The sequence below is a fragment of the Phallusia mammillata genome, chromosome 2, assembly GCF_965637545.1.
Source record: "Phallusia mammillata chromosome 2, kaPhaMamm4.hap1.1, whole genome shotgun sequence".
Lineage (NCBI taxonomy): Eukaryota > Metazoa > Chordata > Ascidiacea > Phlebobranchia > Ascidiidae > Phallusia > Phallusia mammillata.
The window spans coordinates 1,955,856-1,980,015 of NC_137253.1; the positions used below are offsets into that span (position 1 = coordinate 1,955,856).

At 34.5% G+C, this 24,160-nt stretch overlaps 2 protein-coding genes across 2 annotated transcripts; both read left to right on the plus strand.

The window, feature by feature from the left end:
• Positions 1-6: 6 nt before the first annotated feature.
• Positions 7-9,081, plus strand: LOC145213737 (NACHT, LRR and PYD domains-containing protein 5-like). The gene is made up of 15 exons (XM_080082125.1): positions 7-177; positions 238-312; positions 540-712; positions 1,021-1,143; positions 1,348-1,542; positions 2,535-2,637; positions 2,868-2,977; positions 3,691-5,405; positions 5,996-6,118; positions 6,214-6,276; positions 6,386-6,553; positions 7,107-7,265; positions 7,340-7,501; positions 7,563-7,721; positions 8,135-9,081. Exons 2-15 carry the CDS (start codon positions 299-301, stop codon positions 8,231-8,233), a joined length of 3,366 nt encoding a protein of 1,121 aa, XP_079938251.1. The 5' UTR covers positions 7-177; positions 238-298; the 3' UTR covers positions 8,234-9,081.
• Positions 9,082-12,748: 3,667 nt separating this feature from the next.
• LOC145213738 (NACHT, LRR and PYD domains-containing protein 3-like) lies at positions 12,749-24,027 on the plus strand. The gene is made up of 14 exons (XM_080082126.1): positions 12,749-12,811; positions 13,239-13,411; positions 13,655-13,777; positions 13,942-14,136; positions 14,974-15,076; positions 15,296-15,405; positions 16,785-18,502; positions 19,037-19,159; positions 19,248-19,310; positions 19,409-19,576; positions 20,059-20,217; positions 20,284-20,445; positions 21,220-21,375; positions 23,113-24,027. Exons 1-14 carry the CDS (start codon positions 12,798-12,800, stop codon positions 23,209-23,211), a joined length of 3,366 nt encoding a protein of 1,121 aa, XP_079938252.1. The 5' UTR covers positions 12,749-12,797; the 3' UTR covers positions 23,212-24,027.
• Positions 24,028-24,160: the final 133 nt, after the last annotated feature.

Consider the following 24,160-nt stretch of genomic DNA (forward strand, 5'->3'; position numbering starts at 1 on the left):
TTTGTGACCATATGCAAGCCAATTTAAACAAGAGCTGTGGTCCATGTAAAATGTTTTCACAGGCTGCATGTGGCCAATGGGCTGCACTTTCGACACTCCTGTGGTAAACCATTAGGCAGAGTAAGCCAAAAAGGAGGAACACACTTTAACTATTAAATTCGTGTCCGCACTCTGCAGGTATCTCACATTTACATAAACAACATGAAATCTACGTTGAAACATGTTTCCATTTTACAGGGAGTGTTTAAGTGATCTGCTTAAGTTCTTTCAACCTGAGTCTCAATGAAAGGTTTTTGTTATGGCTTGCTTAAGGTAAATATGTGAATTAAGAGTAAAAATAAAAATTTAGAACAACTTTTGTCGAGAATTATGGTGTTGTTATGTTAAAAGCGACTTACTTATTTTTTCCAAATGTAGTTGAACCAATTACTTTGAAAAGTCAAAATAAGATTTAGAATTAGGGAGATATGTCTTCTCATTTATAATAGTATTAAGATAAAGTTTAATGAATAAACTATTTACTATTGTTTGTCCTTCAGTGGTAGCAGCCAGGATTCAGTGAAAAACTCTTCCAGACATGCTTTTCACAAAGCATGGAAAAACATAAACATTGGATTAAGACCACAATTTTTACGCAAACTTGGCTTTGCTGATTCCGATGTCGACAAACTTTTAAAAAACAATGACTTGGACATGTTTCAGTTCTGGAAAGGTGATGACTTTTACATTTCTTGTGTTTTGTTTGTTCTGATGTAAATGTACAAAAAAAGATGGCTTGGAAAGCAGTATTACATACAAAAATGTTGTTGCATGTCTATTGTGTAGTCATCACTATTTGACATATAAATTGGCATGCACTCAAACTGGCAATAGATACAAAAGACTTTTTTTTAATACACAATGTTTAAGTCTAGATTTTTACTATTTTCATTAAACACCCAATTTACAATTGTAACTAATGTAAATAGATATAAAACTAAACGATTTGTTTAACACTAATAAACTCTCATTACTGTGCAGGGGTGGATGAAAATGATCCAGAAATATATCAACTTGTGCAACATGAAGTTTATTCCCAAAAACGAAATGAGAAAGTTGATCAACTTCTAAAAGCAAACAAAGCCAGAAAATCTTTCAGAAAAAGTATTGTGACGCTTGAGAATTATTACTATGTTTTGAAATGTTTTTCATGCACACTTAACTAGTTACAAAGACAAAAACCCGAGAAAAACAGGTAAATTAATAAGAATGTCATTATAACTGCTTAAAAATTAAATCTTTAGCAAAGTTGCATAGTTCACTTGTCAAAATTATTTCTTGTAGTTTAATTGTTTTTATGTTTTACAGATCGTGACATTTCCTGGTTTATTTATGGATTTTGTCGATTCTATTCTGATGAGAGCTTTTGGAAAGACACAATTATTCGACAAAAGTTTCAATTACAAGATTCTCAGTTGACAGAAATTGAGAGTGATTACAAGGGAAACTTTGCAGAAAGACAATATCGCATGATGATGATATGGATGAAAGCAAACAAACTAAGTAAAAATAAGTTGCAGACAGTGCACACTTTTTCAACATGTAAGGTCTTAGTATTGCAGCTGGTAACGAGAGATTCCCCCATAGGCGAGTGCAAGGGTCACCAAACTATGGCCCATGGGCCGGTTTCAGCCAGCGAGTTCATTTCATACGGCCCGCGGCCACATTTTTTGGGTTTGCCAAATCTTATTGATAAATTTGAAACATTAAAAAATTAATCTACTTCTTGTGAAAGTTTCCTTGTCACGATATGTACAATCAATATTACCTAGTTTCATAGGATTACAAGGCTCTGCATAGATCAAAATCCAGTTTGTTACATCACAAACAAGATTACAAATGTTAATTGTGTGCAAACAATCACCTTCTTTGGTAACCTGTGACGTTATATACAAGTATTGCTCGTAAGATGAGACTAACTATGCAGTTTAACAGTTGCATTACCATATTTTAAATGGGATTGCAGAAAGGCCATATCTTGGCGCTCCCAAAAAAATCGCCTCGCTTATCATTTATTGACTTCATACTTTTACACTAAGTAACATTTTGGAACACTATACACAAACTTGAAAAGTAATTTGATCAAAAACATTACTGCCAAGGTAGTGGTGTATATAGAATACATCGTTCAGACGTTTCGACAATCTCTGTTGTCATCATCAGTACATGTTTTCAATCAAGCTGTGGAACACGGTATATAAAGCACTAAGGAAAAAAAGGTAAATGCCAGGTGTGTGAGGTGACGCCACAGATGTATTCTATATACATCATTACCATGGCAGTAATGTTTTTGATCAAAGTATCATTTTATAATGCAACTACATTTTTGAACATTGTTCACAACACAACTTTGGGGTTGCTGTTTTACCTTGACTTCACAAAACTAAAAGTGTGTATGTCACTTTGGTAAAAAGCTGGAAATAAAGATTGTTTTGAATTAATCTTGTTTACTTTTTTATGTTTTTTGTGGTCTTATATTCTATTTTTGTTTTCAGACAATGTTCGACAAACCACAAGAAAACTTGAGAAACTAAATCTTCACATTCCCAAAACATTTTCTTCACTTTCAGAAGCTGCAAGTTCAAGTGCAGAAAACAGGTTTGATGTCAGATATTTTCAAAAAAGTGTGACATTTCCTTTTTTGCATGATCTTGTTGCCAGTGCTTCTGATACTTGCAATACTCTATTGTAAAGTGTTAATTACACACATACTAGACATTTAATAAACAGTGTTTGTTGCTATACTTTGTAGGAAAAGTTTTTTTGGGAAACAGCATGCACACACTGCAAAGTTCTGCAGAAAGGACTAATTGTCACCATTTTTACAGATGTAATGAGCATGATTCCCCAGAGAGCAAACGCCGCAAGATAGAAACTGAAGATTCAGATTCTGAAAGTTCGGTAGATTCTGTTCAAGAAAATGAAGTCAGTAAATTAGGTTGGTAGCATTATAGTGTATGTTTATGGTTTGTATACGTAACTAAATAATTTATTGATATTCACAAGCTTTGGTGCTTTTTACAGCAGAACAAGTTGTTTTAATGACATTTGAGGCTGGCTAATCTGCATATTTGTGTAGAATGGTCTGCTCAGAGCAGGGGTCTCAAACACGTGGGCATGCAGCCCTCCAAGGGTTTAGGTGTGGCCCGGGGCCATAAACATTGCTTTTTTATAAGAATTGTACACAAATAAGCAGTCACCCAGCTAAATTGTACTAGGCAGCCCGGTGACTGCTTATTCGTGCAGCAGGAACAATTTGAAACAAATTTTTCATTAATGAATTTCATGTTTTACTTTTGTTTTAATGTTGGTCTTGGTACACATGATTGTGGTTAATATTCTACCCATATTATTGATGAGTACGTTCAGCTTACTCTGTTTAACGCTGGCTTATAACAGGAAGTTGTTGTCTGAAAGCTAGGTGCTTTCCTCCTTTTGTATTGCCCTATCAATTGTGGCGTAACAGTCCAGGAAATCATCTAAAAATAGCAACATGCTGTGCGGGAAATGATGCTCTTTCAAAATTTTAATCCTACCCGCTTTTTATTATTTTGTAATTAACCTAAGGCCTTCAAAAATGTTTTTATTAGTGTCTATTAACGAGGTGACTATCATATTTCCTAAACACTGTTTTTGTGTTTGTTTCCACAGTGACCACCACTGCAAAAAAATTGCACCAGCATCTTAAGACAGTAGTAGATGAAAAATGTGGTAGAGAATATGGAAGAGCAGTGGAACCAGTCGATCTTGTGCTTGTAAAATATACTGGACAGAAAGACAGAGATCCTGAAAAACAAAGAGAAAAATTGGCTAGAGTGGTAGATAAAGGAAATGAACTGAAAGGGGATATCACAGTTGAAAACATGTTTGAAAGAGCAAAGATTGAAGCAGGGGACATTGAAAAAGATAAAAAATCAATTGGTGTTGTTGGTGCAGTTGGAGTGGGAAAGAGCACATTGACAAAAGTAATTGTTCAAAAAATTTTGGACAAGAAAATTCTTTCCAATGCTTCTTTTGTATTTTTCATCACAGTTGGCACCATCGACCTTAAGCGAGAAACAGATTTGTTTGAACTGCTTTTCTCGTCACTGATTGCAAAGGGAAGTCTTTCATTAGATGAAGCAGAAAAGAGGGAACTGATTAGTTTCATTTTGCAGGATCGCAACACAGTGGTAATCATTGATGGTCTGGATGAAGCTAAAACTGAAAACTTACATTCATATCCACATGTTTTACCATTTAATAAATCAAAACCAATGGCAGTATTATATAACATTTTGAATGGTAAACTTCTTGAAAATGCTTACAAGTTGGTAACATCAAGAATCACCCAGTTTATTGATGCTTCTCCAGAATATAGACCAAAATTTGTTTTGGAAATTTTAGGGTTAGCACCAAGTGAACAGCAAAAACTTGCTAGGTGTTTATGTGGTGAACAATTTGACAGAGTTTGGAAAACCCTTCTAGACAACCCACTTTTGCTTGAATGCTGTGTAGTACCTGTCAACATGCTTATGTCTTTAAACTTTCTGTTGGGAGGAGGAGGAACTTCAGGTACTATCACACTCACAGGTGTTTACATTGCAATGTTAAACAGATACATTCGTTCAAAGCATTGTCCATTTGAAACCTGCATTGATGTGGTGAAGAAGCTTTGTGAGCTGGGATTTTATGGCTGGCTAAACAACAAATCATTTTTTTCTGACAAGGAATTAGAGCAGTTTGGAATTCCCTTGGCTACACAACAAGCATTTGTCGATACAGCATTAAAATCAGAGAATATTTTTGCAATTCGCATTTTGCAACAAGATAAAGTTAGCTACTTTGTCCATCGCTCCTGGCAAGAGTTGTTTGTTGCACTCAGACTTGTTTTGTTCATGCCTCTATATGAGTTTAAATCTTTCCTTAAAAATGCTTTTGAGTCTGGAGATTTAGAAAATGTTGTAAAGTTTTGTTTTGGCATATGCAAAGGCAGTGTGTTTGAAAAAGCAAGTCAACTTTCTCCTGCTGCACAAGTTGATAAAATAGAAGAGAAGAAAAAGTTTCTTGGATTACTTGCTGAATCCAAAGCAGACAAATTATCAGACAATGTAACAGAAAGTAATGGAGAACATGACATGCAACAGTGGTTTCATCTTTTTGCATGTTTGAATGAACTTGGCAGTGATGATATTAGCTTACCTTTGACCGAACTTCTACCAACTGTTGCTGACATAGAGGGTTCTGTATTTTCATCTGATATCACAAACATGGCTTCACTTTACAAACTGAACAATACCACACTGCAGTTGAAAGAAGTTAATTTGTCATTTGTTGGAAATGCTTTGCAGAGTTTTGGAAAATTTGTACAAGAACATAACATTAAAGTTAGTATGATAACTAGTTATTTTTGAAAAATTTTATTTCAACATTTGCACCCTCAATTAGGGATGGGCCGAGCTGAGCCAGAAATTAAGTAATCATTAGTGTGCATCGCTGTTTTTAATGCTTGGTGCTCAGCAGAGCAGTTGCACAAATTTACCTGAGCATTAAATTTACTTATTAATGTCGTGCTATAAAGTTGCATGGCAATGCACTGCTAACATACAAAACTAAGGTCCAAAGCGATATCCAAGAACAAAAATGGTGTTTTTTAAATGACTAGTGAACAAAACAAGAACTTCTGGGACCTATACTGTTTAATAGACTCTGGTAATTGGCAAGCTACAAAACTAGCGCGGAATTAGGGGTGTTTCGTGACATCACAATATAGTACATGTGCTCCAAAGTGGAAAAGGCGTTAACATGAAACACTTGGTGCTCGAAAACGTTCTAATGCAAACTTTAACCTTTTTGGCCAAGAAATGCACTATGCAAGTATGGTTATGTCTGCAAAAAATAAATATACCAAGTAGAATAATGTCTAATGATACTAAATCAGGTACATTATTGGTCAGTAAAACAAAAACTAATGTAGATCAAGGACTTTTTGTTATATCACTGCCCTGATGAACAACTGCAGTTTGTTGGAAGCATTTTACCTCATGTTGAGGTTTGCAAAATAGGCATTTTCTGTGGATCAGCGGAGAGCATCAAAAAGGTTGGATGTTTACATTTAAGATATTTTTTTTGTATGCATACTTTAATTTCTTATTGTTTTTGGTGTGGTTAATATTTCATTTTTATTTTTTGCAGAATTTGTTGAAATTGGCAAAGAGTGTCAAAGATGGTCTTGGTAAAATAGCTTCTTCAAATCAGGTTTTTTTGTTTGCCAGCTTTTTCACAATTTTCCTAATCATTATTTAAACATACTGTATACATGTATATTGTTGCTGATTGTGTAACAGATTCTTATGTGTTTTATCAGGTTAAAGAACTGTGGTTTAACCACATACCTTTAAAAGATGAAGGTGTGAGCATCTTAGGCAGTGGGGTGGGCGAAGTAGCTAATCTTTATATGAGAGGCATTGGCATGACATCAGTTGGTGCTGTTAAGTTGGGTGAACATCTTGAGATGGAAACTACACAGTCCATGGTAACTATATTTACATTTTGACTTTGTTTCTATTGTTGCATTGATAGTTTTGCCCCCCCTTCAGAAAAGGATTTTACCTAATTTGTTTTGTTTTTCTTTTTTCTTCTCCTTTTTTTCTTTTTGACTGCAGTTAGTCCACCATTTTGAAAACAATATCTGAATTATGTGTAATTTGCACAATTAATTGAATATCTGATTTGGAGGTGTCAATAGTTGTGTTTCGTCCTGTAGCTTTCTATACATATACCCCACCAGCCATTTAAAATGTGTGAATATTGTAAACCATTCACTATTTTAAGATGGTGATTTTTCTGTATTACCCTGTACTCCCCTCAATTACCTTACCAACCCCCTAAAAAGAGTGAAATTTGTGAACAATGTCTAGTTGGATGAAATTTAGACATTCTGTTCCCATTTTGTCCTTATAAACATGTCAAAATTTATACAATTTCAGAAAAAAATGATATTTAGGTAGTTTGTAATGCCAAAATCAATTTCAAGTTGCATAGCTGTAACATTTTTGTCAGTGTTTAATATATACATTATTGTCAAGGACAATTTGAGAATCAGTGACAATGAAATTGGTGACATTGGAGCTTGTGCAGTTACCAAGTCAATCCACAAAATGAAAAAGCTTGAAATGGCAAAATGTGGAATCACAAGTAAAGGAATGCCTGGCATCACTCAAAACATCCTAAACTCTCAAACTATGGTATGTCACCTCACGTATGGTTTTACAATTTTTTTATTAAGCTTTTTTAAAATGTAGACATTTTCTGTTTTAAGATTCCATTTTTGGATTTGTCAAGAAACAAGTTTGGTGATGATGGGACCCAGGAACTTGCAAAATGTTTGTGTCTTGTGAAGGGCCTTGATGTGCGCAAATGTGACATCACTTCCACTGGTGCAGGTGCATTATGTGATGGACTATCGAATGCACCAACACCAGTGAGTTAAAAAACAGTATTTCAACTTAGATATGTAACATGCTAGATGAATTACTCTTTAGATGCAATTCTTGGACTTGTCAGAGAATAATGTTGGTGATGTGGGAATCAAGAAAATTTCCAAAGTTTTAAGTAAAGTGAGAAGACTTTACATAAGAGGATGTGGAATGACATTGACTGGTTTATCAGTATTGGCTGAAGGATTGTCAACAGCTAAAAGGGTTCGTTAGTTCCGTATATTGTTTCAAGAAGCCCAAAACGTGAACCAATTTCCTGTCATTGATGAGTAAAGTTAAAAAAATGAAACATCATAATTAAATGTTGAGTTGCTGCTAGAAAACAAGTTTGGTAGTGCCCTTCAAAAGGTGTTGTGTTAAAAATGTATTAAAAATCAAATGTTATGATACTGCTAGAAAACAAGTTTAGGTTGTTAATTTTAAAACTGGTGATGTTAGAATCCATTGATTCCATAAGTGATTTAGGGGTGTTTTGCTGAACTAATTTATTTAATATAGGAGCTGAAAGTTGTGCCATATTTACATTAATACCAAATTTTATGCAGTTAAGTAAATGTATATCAGTAGCAATTTTCAAAACTAGTCTCTAAATTGTTTTTTATTACTTTTCGGTATAGCTAGAAGAGCTGGACCTAGATAGAAGCTTGCAAAATTTTGCCGATGCAAACGATTTGAAAATCCTGGAGCTCAAAGTCAAGGTCCTCAAATGGTTTTAATTCAGTCGCAACAACAGAGGACTGCAAGGGCAGATATTGTATTGTATCATTAACAGTTGATGGTACAACAATTTCTAGTCATGATGAAAAGAATCTTTTTACTGTTTATTTTTCTTTTTTTACCTTCGTACAACCGCTTTTATACACAATGATTTTTTATGTGCAATGATTTTTAACAAAGTTCAACAATTCTATAATAAAACATGTACCTTTTTAATGCTACAAGTAGAAAACTGCCAACAAGCTGAATATTGCATTTATTGATAAGCATACTTTGTTTTTTCTACTTTAGATGGTACCATTGTACTGTTTTGTTTGCCCAATTTCTTTAACTTTTTATAAACTGTTTATTTTTGTCTATGCAAGTTGTTTTTCTTCTGTAAATATTGGTTGTAGCAAAAACCCTGACTTAATAGCATTTTTTGTCACATGTCTTACTTTTTGTCACTGCTCTGGGGTTCTTGGAGACTAAAGTGTTTATAATCTTGATTTCAGTCAAAAAATGCTCATACTATATATGTAAGCTGTAAGTCGTGTGGCAGATAAAAGCACTTTTTTATTGTTTCTTCTCTGATGGCAAGAACTATTTAAAAAAAATTCTTCAAGTTATATCTTCAAAATAGCTTTATGTGTATTTGCCATATAGTGTTCTGAACTCTTGAAAATGAACTAAACAACACGTTGCAATGAAGCACACCTGTCTTTCGCTTTGTACATGTTCTTCCTTGATGGCAAATAAGTTACAAATATTGTTGAGGTTTTTACTTCTGTGCCATTTCTGCATCATTCGAAAAACTGTTACTTATTTTTAAACAAAAGTTCAGTAATGGATTGTGATGACAAATATATGATGTGCGGTTATTTGTGCATGTGTCAAATGAAAACCTGTTACTTTATAAACTCTCATATCCCAGTGCTTTTCAACTAACCCTCCACAGATCTGTGCAATCCACAAACATTTTGCTACAATCCACCAACAACTGTTTGCTATATAGGCAGCATTTAAACCAAGCAGTATTTTTTTTGTGATTAACACATTCAGAATATTGATGTTGAAAATGGGCTTGTTGTGAATTAATTTACACAAACTTGTCAATGGTCGCAAAACACGGTAGACGTTTCATTGCTGAACAAAAGTTCCATTAGGTTAGGCATCATATTTTGTTGTCTTGCCAAATGTTGCAATTTTACTTGTCTTGATACACAGCGTCATCTTGTGGGTGTGTCTTAGTTGGCTACTTCCGTTAGGTGGAGTAATAAGTTGTTAAATATCACTGAACTATGCTTTGCTTTGCACTTGCACTTGATCAACTAAGCCCGGGATCGACTTTTGCATTATAAATAATTTGTTAGCAATACGCAAATTTCACGTAGTTTATTGTTAACTAAGCTGGCGTGGATGGTTCGTATGCCGCCATCTCCAATTGATTACGCTTCACCCACTTCCTCCAACCCACCAGCATTATTGATGCTAAGTGCCGTAGCGAGGTTGCTAAGTACTGCCGATTAAAAGCCTTTTTATGCCTTTCCCCTAATTTCAATCTTTAGTTCTGCATCAAATAAATTTGCCGGTAAACTTTGCTATAACTCTGCAATATCGGAAACTGCTACTTTGTATGCTTAAAATAGCCTACATTACGCAGCAGAGTCTGCTAAACAAACGTGGCAAAGTTGCTGAATGCTATGATTCCCAATCTGACACTAATAAGGTTTCCAAATTTACGTTGCATTATATTCTTAAAACGGTTAAATTCTTTCGTGTTTATGTCTTCTGAAGATTAATAAACTAATTTCAACAACATAATAAATCAATTAAATTTTACTGTGAATAATCCAATAATATTTCCTCAAAAACATAGATTCTATATTGAGACAAATCTTGATTTGTTTGGGGGTTAAATGAACCAAATGTTTTAAATTCGTGGTTTTGAGTGATACAAATGTTGAGTCAATTTTCTTTTTCGAAATATTACTGTGCCAAACAATACAAAAGAAGGGTTAAAATATTTTGTTGTGCAGAACAAAGTCCACAAAACCCTGCACTTTTTTATTACTTTCTCTCATACTTTATGCAGCGGGTTCTCCAAACGCTATTATGAAACAGAACAGTTTTATTGAGCTTGTTTATTTAAAGTTTAACACCTGTACTTTTCATATAAGGGTGAATCATAATTTTGAGGAGCGTCGTTGTTTTCGAGCGGGCATTTCTCGTGACTTTTACTTCCTCGTGAAACGTTTGTTCGATGTTTATCCGTCGCACGGTCTGCTGGTGACAGTCAACAACCTGCCGTCTAGGCACGAACGTTATAGACTTTTGTTCAGGTGCTGTAAAGAGGTCGCGTTTCTAATTTATCAGTCGCAAAGTCGGCCCAACCTTCATTTTGGATATCACTTGCAGTTACTCTGCAGTTTGAGAACAATTTGGATTATGCCAAAGACCATTATATCGTATAGTTCATTTTACATCGAATGCAGAGCTGTGTACAGCGGGTTGGAAAAATAGCTTCCTATAGGCAAAGAAGATAAATCGTTCTTGCGCAAATGGCAGACGGCGCCTTTTGGCAAATCTCTTCGTATACCTGTACCCGATTAAAACCAAGATTTTAGAGAAAATTTGCCATTTTTTAGTTAAAGTTAGGCTACATGGGCCTATAGAAAGGAGCAAAAAAGCAAAGCTAGTTTAGATGTGGTACTGCAACAAACTAGAAATTTCGCAGTGCTTTAGACTAACTAGATACTTTCGGACTAAACACTTTTTAACATAGACTCGAAAGTTTCTGGTTTAAATGCTGTAGAGGCGATACCTAGCCAAATTTTAAGGTCACTGACCGACTTCGAGGCATAGGGCCGGCAGGAACAATCACTTTATATTCTATTTAAATAAGCCCATCTGGAAACATATTTTTTTCGCTGATAATCAAAAGAACCAACGCCATTGTAAAGATCGGCTTATTGGTTTGTAAAATTAAGCTTAAATTTGTGAAAGTCGGGTTTAGAAACAGAGCATTTGTTTCGCTAGTAACGGAAGTTTTGAATCATGTATTTGAAGTTGTTTTAAATGAATTTTGCACTTGCAACAAAAATGTCAAATATCTATTTGCCTTGCAATTTGAATATGTTTTAAATTTAAGTCCGCTTGGCCCACCGTTTGAAACTGCATCTTAGCTAAGTTAATGCCAGCCCCCTTCATTGTAGTTTGGGTAGGGGTGGGGGTTTGTAATTGAAACATTCCTATTATTTAGGCTGATATAGGCTTACTGGGGTTGACGTAGTTTTTTCGCTGACTTGACGCCGGCTCAGAATGGACTAAGTTTTTTTTTGTGAGCTTAGCGCTGGCTGAGATTGGACTTAGCGCTTGCCAAACGGGCTTGTAGTTTTAGACGGCACCAAATTGAATCATGAAGTGGTGTAAAAAGTAGAGATGTACCAAATATTCGGTTTGCCAAATTTAATCGACCGAATCGGCCATTTTTGCAAAGATTCGGTTTCGGCAGAATAATTTGTTGCGGTTCGGCCAAAACCGAATCTTTTACGAACATGCATTTAAAGCGTAAAATCATTCAAACTACCTTATATTAATTCAGCCGAATTTATTCGGCAAAACTGCCGAATATTCGGTTTCAGCCGAACCAAAGTGAGCCGATTCGATACACCACATGACATCACTGGTAAAAAGTACGTTCACTATTGGGGGATTTCCCCTAATTGTATCCAATGAAATCGGTTTGAAAAAGGAACTTGATTTTATTTAGTTCTTTAAAGTAGTTCCGTTTATGTTATTCGTGAACATTACAGTGCAAGACTGTTTCTTATTTTGTGGGTAATCTATAGAATGGCTTAAGAGTGCCAATAAGTTGTACGTAAGCACAACAATAGGCTATGTTAAAGTTAATTAAAATGAAATAATGAAAAGAGAAAGCCGATGAGCAAGATGTACAAGGTTTTCCGCTTGGTTTTTATTAAGCTCAAATGAATACAATGCCACAGTCAGTCAAATATACAGTTTCAGTATAAAGTGGGCAGAACGAATCTGTCAATTGAAAGCCTAGAAATTAACTGAGAATGACCACTGACAAGAAAAGCTACATTGTAACTGCTTTAGCAATTTAACAAACTTCCATCATATGAGCAGACCTAACGACTAATAAGATGCATTAGGCTCAAAACACAAAGATTCAAACAATGATGCAATATAAATAGGCCAACCTTGACAGTAGTACAGTATCTGTATATCTGTATATGAATTTATTTTAACTGTGCATTTTGTGCACTGATTGGAAACTAAAGGTCTGCTTGTCACGTTTACTTGGATATTTTGTATGTCTGACCTGACCAACTTATGACATATTTGTAACTCGTCACTTTGAGCAAATTTAATCCCAACTGATTTGGAGATCATGAGGCTAGGTCATTAAAAAAAGGCCACAACGTTTCATTGTCTAATTTACACAAAATTTACATACAACATAAAATGTGTATTAAAAGCCATGTTTCCATTTTACAGGGATTGTTTAAGTGATCTGTTTAAAACTTGTCAACCTGAACTTCAATAAAAGTTTTTTTCATGGCTTGCTCAAGGTAAATTTGTGAATTAAAAGTAAGAATAAAAATTGCACCCAAATTAAAAATAACAAAAATGCAACTTTTATGATCCTGTTGTGAAGTAATTTGCCTATTTTTGGTAAATGTAGTTCAACCACAAACTTAAGTCAGAATTTTGAAAGGACTATGGAGTCTGCTTTTTTTTGGTGGACAAGTTTGTCTTCTAATTATTCATAGGATTAAGATGAAGTATCACAAACTAAGATGAACATAAATTCATAACTGGGATCAGCCCTGAAGCGTCTATGCAGACCAGCGATCTTGGCACACTTATATTTTTTTCTAGCCCTTGCCTTGCCTTGTGGTGGTAAATGCTTAGTGACCGGCTGATTTGGTGTGGTGCCTTCAATGGGCCAGGCATTAATGTGGTATAATAAACTATTTACAATTCTGTGTTATTCAGTGGAAGCAGCCAGGATTCAACTGAAAAATCTTCCAGACATGCTTTTCACAAAGCATGGAAAAAGATAAGTATTGAATTAAGACCACAATTTCTACGCAAACTTGGCTTTGCTGACTCCGATGTCGACAAACTTTTGAAAAACAATGATTTGGACATGTTTAAGTTCTGGAAAGGTGAGGACTTTTACATTGCTTGTGTTGAGTTTGTTATGATGTAAATGTACGAAAAAATAGGCCTGTATATATGGATTTTTTTGATTGCTAGTCAAATGAGTTTGTAAAGATTATTATTACAAAATCATCAAATAGGATAAAGACAATATAAAATATTAATATAGAGGAAAGCCACCTTTCTAGTGTCAACAGGTTAAAACTAAACATTTTTTTATTGGTAATAAAACTGTCATTAATGTACAGGAGTGGATTTGAATGACCCAGACATATTTAAACTTGTACGAGATGAAGTTTATTCCCACAAACGAAATGAGAAAGTTGATCAACTTCTAAATGCAAACAAAGCCAGAAAATCGTTCAGAAAAAGTATATATTTGTGATAAAAAGTGTTACTATGTTGTCAAAAATTTCCATGCACTCTTAGCTATTTGTGAAAATAAAAACATAAGAAAATAGATTAAATTATGAAAATGAGTCAGTCCAAAACAATTAATAGCTTAAAATGTTATGTTTTTTTTTATGTTTCATAGACCGCCGAATGTCTTGGTTGGTTTATGGATTTTGTCGATTTTATTCTGACGAAAAAATTTGGAAGGACACAATTATTCGACAAAAGTTTCAACTTGAAAATGCACAGTTGACAGAAATTGAGAGTGATTACAAGGGAAACTTTGCAGAAAGACAATATCGCATGATGATGATATGGATGAAAGCAAACAAACTAAGTAAAAATTATTTGATAACACTACTTTATTTTAAAACATTGTTGACCGGGGAACTAAAAGGTTACTTTTAAAACTTTATTTTGCAAAACTAAAGGTATGTGTGTCACTTTGGTAAAAAGGAGGGAAGCAGATGAATTGTATGTTTGTTATAGGTCCCTTTCCCTGATTTTTTTTTCTTTTTTCTGCCGAAGTTTGTCCATGCACTTTTGGCATCAAATCTTTAATGGATTTGGATGAAACTATTACAGATGGTAGATATAGTTATGTTGTTGTGCCAGCTGCTTCATTTATCTTGATAAACCCAGTACTTACCCCGCTATCCCCCCAAATGTAAAACGTTTTTGTATGTTGCTGAGTGGGTTTTAAGAGCCACATAATGTCAGAAGAATGAGCAGTTTTCAAGCACATCGTGGTGAAAATTTTAAAATTGAGGTGTGAAAATTTTAAAATTGTCTAATTGGGCTGAAATTGTATAGGTCTGTAGTTTGGGCCATTGTGTTGTAGATTTTATCAGTTTGGTTGTGGGACCCCATCAGTTACCATACTAGCCCCCTAAAATGGGTGAATTATTAATTTTAATAAAATGCATTATTTACAACTGTGTATGTGTGGGGACCCATGAGTTTCGGCTTGTAGAAACAAACAAAGAGATAAAAACGTTGGCTGTTATCGGACTCATAATAAAATAACCATACAAAATTTTTCTTTTTTAAAAATAGGCCATATGGTATGTTTCATAGCAATTTATGCTAAGCCACCCTTCTAGTTTTAGGCAAAATTGTGAATTATTTTTCTGTTAGAATAATTTAGGTCTGACACACAACCTTTTGTATTTAGACACTGTCCGGCAAACCAAACGGAAACTTAAAGAACTAAATCTTAACATTCCTGAAACATTTCCTTCACCTTCAGAAGCTGCAAGTTCAAGTGCAGAAAACAGGTTTAATGTTAAATATTTTCACATAAGTGTGACATTTTTTCTTTTTTGTGTAATATTGTGCTGCTAATACTTGCATATTGTTTTTTATAAAATGTTAACTACAAACAGACTAGACATTTTGTATGTAGTGTTTGTTGCTATTCATTTGTGGAAAAGCATTCATAAGAAAACAGGCTGTGAACTTCCCAAAAAATGATTAATTGCCATCATTTTTTTCAGATCTACTGAGCATGATTCCCCAGACAGCAAACAACGCGAAACAGAAACTGAAGATTCAGATTCTGAAAGTTCAGTAGATTCTCTTGAAGAAAACGAAGTCAATAATATAGGTTGGTAGCACTATATTTATTCATAACTGAATTACTATTAAATGTCACAAGCATTAGTGCTTGTTACAAGTTTTTTTCATGATGACATTTTAAATTGATTTGCCGATTTGTATAAAATTTGTATGATTATCGTTGTTTTAACTATGGCCTCTTTTAAGTTATTTATTTAACCATTGTTTCTTATTTTTAACTCTCAAACGTTTTTTTTGCGACATATTGGTGACTGGTTATTTGTGCAACAATAAGCCAAGTATAATTGAGAAGAAATTTCTTAATAATGTTTTTCTTTGTTTTAGTTTCATTTTAATGTTGGCTTTGGTACACATGATGGTTAATATTCAACCCAAATTATTAATTAGTTTGTCAAAATTGCTCTGTTTACTTTGGCTAATAACAGGAAGTCATTATCTGAATGCCAGGTGCCTTTCTCCTTATTACATCTACCAGTCAATTGTGATGTAACGTTCAGGAAATTTCCTAAAAATACCAATGTGCTATGTATGCAAGATTTCTGTTTAGAATTTCAACCCTTTCATGTTAAATTGTTTATGATGTCAAACTTATAATAGTTTTTTGCAAATAGTTGATCATTGTTATAGGCTCTGTTTTTCATGTACACTCAATTAGTAACCTACCTATACTTAAATGTTAAGTCTTTTCATTTTGCAATTTCTGGATACCCCACTGGTTAGAACAGTTTCCAAAGAAACGTTGCACTGTTTGACTCTTTTCGACTTTATAAACAAGATTCCCAACCCCAAAGGTTTGATATCCGATTTGCCACAGGGTAGTTACAATTGTGCTACTTATACTTGGCTTGAGGGGAATATCCTAATTGAATTAAATACCATCATCTCCAAAACTTTGTTCTTGGATAACATTTCAAACACTAGTTTCGCAAGTTAACATGACATGAAATATGCAAATGTAAAGGCCCCGGTCAGTTTGTGCAACTGCTCGGCCAAGCACCGAGCATTAAAAAAGTGATGAGCTGTACTGAGTACTCAGCTCGGCCCACCCCCCTGTGTTTGTGCATTGCCATTTATTTACAGGTCATCTTGCTAAAGGGGTCACATGTTTGTTTGTATCATTACCATTTTATCTTCCACTTTTTTCCACTTAGACTTTATTGTGAGTATTCGTACTCCAGTCCAACTGATACAACACATAAATGGCATTGGGAGTGATTAATAGATTTGTATTTGTGTATTGAGTCACATAGAGTGTTGGCCATGTTATATTTTCTGCCTGATGCTTGGAAAAAAATGCTTCAAACTTTTTAATTATTTTTCAAACTTAGTTATCTATAGTTAATCCTATCAAAGTTTGACAGCGAATAACCCAGTTCCCTAAACACTCCCTTGTGTTTGTTTCCACAGTTTCCACCACAGCGAAAAAACTACACCAGCATCTGAAGACAGTAGTAGATGAAAAATGTGGCAGAGAATATGGAAGAGCAGTGGAACCAGTTGATCTTGTGCTTGTAAAATATACTGGACAGAAAGACAATGATCCTGAAAATCAACGGGAAAACACAGCCAGTGTAATCGATGAAGGAAATGAACTAAAAAATGATATCACAGTTGAAAACATGTTTGAAAAAGCAAAGATTGAAGCAGGAGACGTTAAAAAAGATGAAAAGTCACTTGGCATCGTTGGTGTAGTTGGAGTGGGAAAGAGCACATTGACAAAAGTAATTGTGCAAAAAATTTTGGACAAGAAAATACTTCCCAATGCTTCACTCGTATTTTACATCACAGTTGGCACCATTGACCTTGAGAGAGAAACAGATTTGTTTGAACTGCTTTTCTCATCACTGATTGCAGAGGGAAATCTTTCACTACAGGAAGCAGAGAAAAAAGAGCTGATTAATTTCATTTTGCAAGATCCCAACACAGTTGTAATCATTGATGGTCTAGATGAGGCTAAAGCTAAAAGGTTGAACAAGGGACATCCAAATGTTCTACCATTTGCAAAGACAAAACCAATGGCAATATTATTTAACATTCTAGATGGCAAACTTCTTAAGAATGCTTACAAGCTGGTAACATCAAGGGTTACAAATTTCATCGATGCAACTCCAGAATATAGACCAAAATTTGTTGTAGAAATTTTGGGTTTAGCACCAAGTGAACAGCAAAAACTTGCTAGGTGTGTATGTGGTGAACAGTTTGACAGAGTTTGGAAAATTCTTCAAGACAACCCACTTTTGCTTGAATGCTGTGTAATACCTGTTAACATGCTTATGTCTTTAAACTTTCTGTTGGGAGGGGGAGGAACCTCAGCTACTATCACACTCACAGGTGTTTACATTGCAATGTTGAACAGATACATTCGTTCAAAGCATTGTGGTTTTCCTGATGGTATGGATGTGGTCAAGAAGCTTTGTGAGCTGGCAAATTATGGTTTTACTAATGACATAACAATGTTTTTTGAGGAAGAATTAAAGAAGTTTAACATTCCCTTGCGAACATGGGAATCATTTGTAAATACAACTGTAGATTCAGATGCTAATCTTGCAATTCGTATTTTGCAACAAGACAAAGTTAGCTACTTTGTTCATCGCTCCTGGCAAGAGTTGCTGGTTGCCCTTAGACTTGTTCTGTTTATGCCTCTAAATGAGTTCAAATCTTTCCTTGAAAATGCTTTTAAGTCTGGAGATTTAGAAAATGTTGTAAAGTTTTGTTTCGGCATTTGCAAAGATAGTGTGTTTAAAAAAGCAAGGCAACTTTCTCCTGCAGTACTTGCTGTTCAAATAGAAAAGAAGAAAAACTTTCTTAGTTTTATTGCTGAATCCAAAGCAAAGAAATTGTCAGAGAGTGTGATGGAAAGTGATAAAGAACATGACTTGCAAAATTGGTTTTATCTTTTTGCATGTTTGAATGAACTTGGCAGTGATGATATTAGCTTACCTGTGACCAAACTTCTACCAACTGTTGCTGACATAGAGGGTTCTGTATTTTCATCTGATATCACAAACATGGCTTCACTTTACAAACTGAACAATATCACTCTGAGTTTGAAAAATGTTAATCTCTCATTTGTTGGAAATGCTTTGCAGAATTTTGGAAAATTTGTCCAAGAACACAACATTAAAGTTAGTATGATAACTAGATATTATCAAAATAAATACTAGAGGATATCAGCATTAATACCTTTACTGTCATTAACTTTACAACTGACAGTTGTTGGCAGCTCAAACGTGCGGCATGTAAACATGATTTTTAACCAATTTGTGTGAAAAATTGTCTTTTGGTACACAAAGAGCTACAGAGGTGTTTATGGCACACCCACCTAAAAGTAACAAAATATAACATTATGAAAACACAGCATGAATCCCACAGATTATTCTGTTTTAACATATCCAGGGGCATTGTGATGTTTAAAGTCTGTATTAGGTAAAAAGCATACATCAGTTAAGCTACCAACATTGTTATGACATATTACACTGCCTGGCCAAAAATAAATTGATTGTTTTGACCAACAAAGCTTTCCAAACAGTTTAGCATAGTTGAGTAAATGTATAATGTATGTAGAAAAATCGAGTTAAAAACTTCCAAGTAGATTCAAGTTTATTCTGGCTAAATTAGATACGTAGATTTTCATTTCGTCATTAACAAAACTGGTTTAGATCAAGGACTTTCTCTTGTATCACTGCCCTGATGAACAACTGCAGTTTGTTGGAAGCATTTTACCTCATGTGGAGGTTTGCAAAATCGGCATTTTTTCTGGATCGGCGGAGAGCATCAAAAATGTGTGAACAAAGAGACATTTGTTTTGTTGTACATTTATTTCTGTTTTAAATATCATTTGTTTAATAACTCATTTCTATTTTTTGGCAGAATTTGTCGAAATTGGCAAAGAGTGTCAAAGAAGGTCTTAGTAAAATTGCTTCTTCACATCAGGTTTTTTCATTTGTTATCTTCTATTACAACTTTCGTAATCCTTACACTAACTTCAAATAAGCATTAAGTGTTTAACATATTCTTATGTGTTTTATCAGGTTCAAGATCTGTGGTTTAACTACATACCTTTTGGAGATGAAGGTGTGAGCATACTAAGCAGTGGGGTGGGCAAATTAGCTAATCTCCATTTGAGAGGCATTGGCATGACATCAGTTGGTGCTGTTAAGTTGGGTGAACATCTTGATATGGAAACTACACAGTCCATGGTAACCATATTCAAGTTTGAGCTGTCTATTGTAAAGCAAGGCTTTTTACACTGGTTTAGTACATCACTAATTTTGGTTCCCCCCCCCCCCTTCTGAGGGGGACACATTTTAATTTTTCATGAAATCAATTGTATAAAAATGCATTTCTTTAAACATTAATAGAACTGCATGGGATCTGGATAGTTTGTGCTTCATATAACTTTCATTTTGAAGCAGGATATTGATTTCTGTGTTTCCTTTTACAACACCAAACTTGCTTATGGTTGTCTCTTGAACAATATTACAGATGAGACAGCCAATTAGTTTTTGCCCTAAAATAGGTATAGGGAATATATCTATATACTAGTACAATAAGTGGTAATCCTCCTATCTTTTAATATTCATTTTCACAGCACACTGTAATTGGTTTGCTTCAAAAACATTTCCATGTTGCATAGCTGTTAACTTTACATTTTTTGTGTAACATACGTATTTTCATTTAGGTCAGATTGGATATCAGTGGCAATGAAGTGGGTGACATTGGAGCTTGTGCAATTACCAAGTCAATCCACAAAATGAAAAAGCTTGATATGGACAATTGTGGAATCACATGTAAAGGAATGTCAGGCATCACTCAAAACATCCTAAACTCTCCAAATAAGGTATGTCACTTTTACTAAAGATTTATTTTTTTAACCTTTTTAATTATGGATTTGTGCTGTGTTTAGATTCCATTCTTGGATTTGTCAAGAAACAAGTTTGGTGATAATGGTGCTCAGGAAATTGCAAAATGTCTACCTCTTATGGAATGTCTCGACCTGCGTAATTGTGACATTACTTCCATTGGTACCAGTGCATTATGCGATGGTTTATCGAAATTACCAGCACCAGTAAGCTTATATTTTTTGAAAATACACTAATTTAATTAAAATGGCTTTTTGGGGTTGTAAGCAAAACATGAGTAGGAAAAGTGTGTGGTACCAAAAACTGCATGATACCACATGGTACCGCATGGTCACATGGTGTGTGAAATGTGAGAATAAAAGTCCCAACAAGGGCAAATTAGACCAGATTCTAGTGGTGTTTCAATTACAAACCCTATACCCAACCAGAAAAGCTCTAACCATCAGCGCTTTTAAAAGTGTAAAATGATAATTTTTGCACAAAAGCATATTTATTAAAACTGCCTACCTTGTTGTAAATGTGGAATCATGTGCTAACATGCAATATCATGGGGTACCATGCAGTATTAATTACTACTGAGAAGTTCTTTAAATTTGAAGTGAAGTTTCGAAATCTGCTGATTTGTGCAACTTAATAAGGGTCTTCGGCTATAATGATGTTTGCAAATTCAGCATAAATTGGACATACATTGGTGCCTGGTTGGTTGTTTAGCAAAAGACTATTTTTACTGATAGCATTTATGTTTAAAATACAAGGCTATAGCCCAGGTCAAAAATTTGGGTAATATCCTAATTGATGTGATATGCCTAATTATTTTATTATCTACTTAATAATGTTTGAAATCGCAGACCATGTTTCTTGTTAATATTTTGGTTAACCAGTTGATGTTGAACAAAGATCTTTTTTCTCTCTTGAAAAACATTGAGCAGTTTGGTTTTAGCAAACAAAAAAACAAACATGCTGGTTGAATTACTTTTTAGATGTATTTGTTGGACTTGTCGGAGAATAATATCGGTGATGAGGGAATCAACAAAATTTCCAAAGTTTTGAGTAAAGTGAAAAAACTTTATGTAAGAGGATGCGGAATGACAACAGCTGGTTTGTCAGATTTGACTAAGGGATTATCAAAAACAAAGGTGTGTTAGTTTATGTAATATTTTCTTATTGTATTGCTCAAATTTTTATCAAGACTATGAGGATTACAGCCCATGTCTTGATTTTTTTCCGTTCTGTCCAAAGCAATGTATTAGCAGCTTTTGGCCACAACAGCAAAACCCACACTTTCAACAATTTTGCACATGACAAAAAGGTGTCTGAAATGTGTTCCCGTAGTTTTTGACTTTGTTTGACCTATCGATCCACCCACAATATTACATGATACACTTCTGTTTTAATATTGAGTGTTCCTTTTGAAATGTTACATAACATTCAGTTGGATTTACCCATAATTACTTGTTTTTCTTATGACCCATTAATACTTGTTCAGTATAGTGTCAAGGTATTTGGTAGATATTGACCAAAACTGCAACTGTTCTGTTACGTTGAACACTGACTATCTCATGTTAATGCTTGGTGCTCAGCCGAGTATGCTCGGTACATTTTGATGCCACAAACATTCCTAATTTCACTCTAGTTTTGTAGCTTTGCAAGGTCCCTTACAACAGTGGTTCCCAACAAGCTGGTCCACAGTAAATATTTTGCTGGTTCACAAATTATTTACTTTATGCCTAACTACTTTTTAAAATGGAATGATAAGTAGGCCTATTGCAAAGTTGTTGGTACCTGCATAACTTATTTTACGCTCGGCTGTAAAACTAGGGTAGCTTTCCACTGTTGATACCCGTAAAATTGTTTAATAAAGCTTTTGTGATGTTTACGATGTCAAAAACTGTGTCTAGCATTCAACATTTTTTTTGTAAAACAAATTTATTCTTTGCTTTTAAAATGATTTGAGATTTTGAGATGCTATTCATACTGGCAGCGAAACAACAGCAAAGGTCCAACTGGCATTGATTTTGCGTTACCACCTAAAACTGCAAGCCCGCTTAGCCCAATTAGCTCGCTTAGCCTGCTCAGCCATATAGGGGATTCACCCACCGCTTACCAAAATGCTGATGGTTAGGGCTCTTAGGGTTGGGGTACAACACCAGTTGTGCATTAAGTTGTACAGGCCCCAGAAGTGTGTGTTTTTCCAGCATCTAATTCACAAAAATGTCTTATTTGGTTGGTGGATAACTTTTTGAACACTTGTTTCAGATGTTAGCAGGGCATGAATACATAACTTTAATGCCCAGATAAGTTTAAGCAGCTGCTTTACAAACAGCGATGCTTGGTACCGGCTACTAGGGTTTGGGCTCGGTTTGGTTCGGATTAGGGTTCGGGCTCGGCTTATTCTATGTTCACTTTTTCACCACCAGTGCAGTATTGCACAGCTCAATGTTGATACTATTCCAGTATGGGAGATTACAGAAGTTGGCAACCTTTTAAGTGAAGCTTGCCAAATTTACTTGTTGATTTGATGTGGTAATGACTTTGCATGCCAACATTTTGTGCGTAATAGTGATTTGTGCCAGCTGATACTTATAAAAAAGAGAAATCAGAGCGTATTGTGCATGAAGGCTGGAAGACAATGGCATGATAAAAACTATAAATAGGCAGTGGAACAGGTTAAAATGTTACTTCAATATAAACACGCAATATATAAGCTATTGCTGCCAGGCATGATATTAAGTTTATAGAGCTTCTCTGGCAATTGTATAAAGTACATACAATTGAAACACACGAATCGGTTGGGGTCCCATATCATTTCAGTAGCATTTTTAAGCATGGTTACAAGGACAACTCCATTTAGTTTCATTTTCCTTTCTGTTTAGATGGAACAGCTTGATCTGGATAGAAGATTGCAAAGTCTTGCTGAAAAAAATGATTTAATAATACTGGCACTGAAAGTTAAGGTCCTTAAATGGTTTTAATTCAGTTTCAACACCAGGACTGCAAATGCAACTGTTGCACTGCATCATGAACAGTTACTGGTGCAAAAATGTTAAGGGATAATAAACAGAACCTTTATTTTTTCTGTATCACTTTATCACTCGCATTTCGGCAGTTTTTTGATACTGATGACCAATTATGTACATACAAATTTCTTTATTTTAAATAAATTTGTACAAGATTTAAACAATTTTGCATTAAAACATATACATTTCTGAGGCTGTAAGTAAAAACTGGCTATGCATTACTTACTGTGCTTTTTTACCATAATGCACTGTTTTGTACGCATTTTATTTGCTTCAATCCTTTATATTATAAAGTTTTTTTGTCTATGCAAGATGTTCGTTTTTCCTTGCCTCATTTTTTTGCTTTTGGTCACTACCCTGGGGTAACTCAGCCCCAAAGTATCTGTAATCTTGAAGAGTGCCTGTAAGAAAATCACCCTGTAAGTACTGTGTTTTGATTGGTCCTTTGCTATTTGGAAATAACAACGTTTCTAAAAAATAAAGTAATATCTTTTAAGTAAACCCAGGCATATTTAACATTAGGTGTTTACCACTCTTGATGAATTTTACATCACATATCAATCAAGCACATCCTTTTTATATTATCAATTCTTTGGTGGCAAAATGTAAATTAAAAATGTTGAGATTTATACTTCTGTATCATTTGAAAAACTGTTCCTTATTTTTAAACAAAAGTTCATTTGTGGTTTGTTATGACAAAATAGATGTGTGATTACTTGTGCAAATGTCAATTGAAAATATATCTCAGTGTTTTTTTATTAACACTCCGCAGATCTGTGCTAGTTTGTGTTTTTATCGACAAGCACAAGTATTTAGTTTATAGAGCTCTTCTGGCAATTGTATGCAAGTGTTATTTACCGTGATGAAGGCAACCTGTATAGGACGTCGAAATAAAAAACAATTG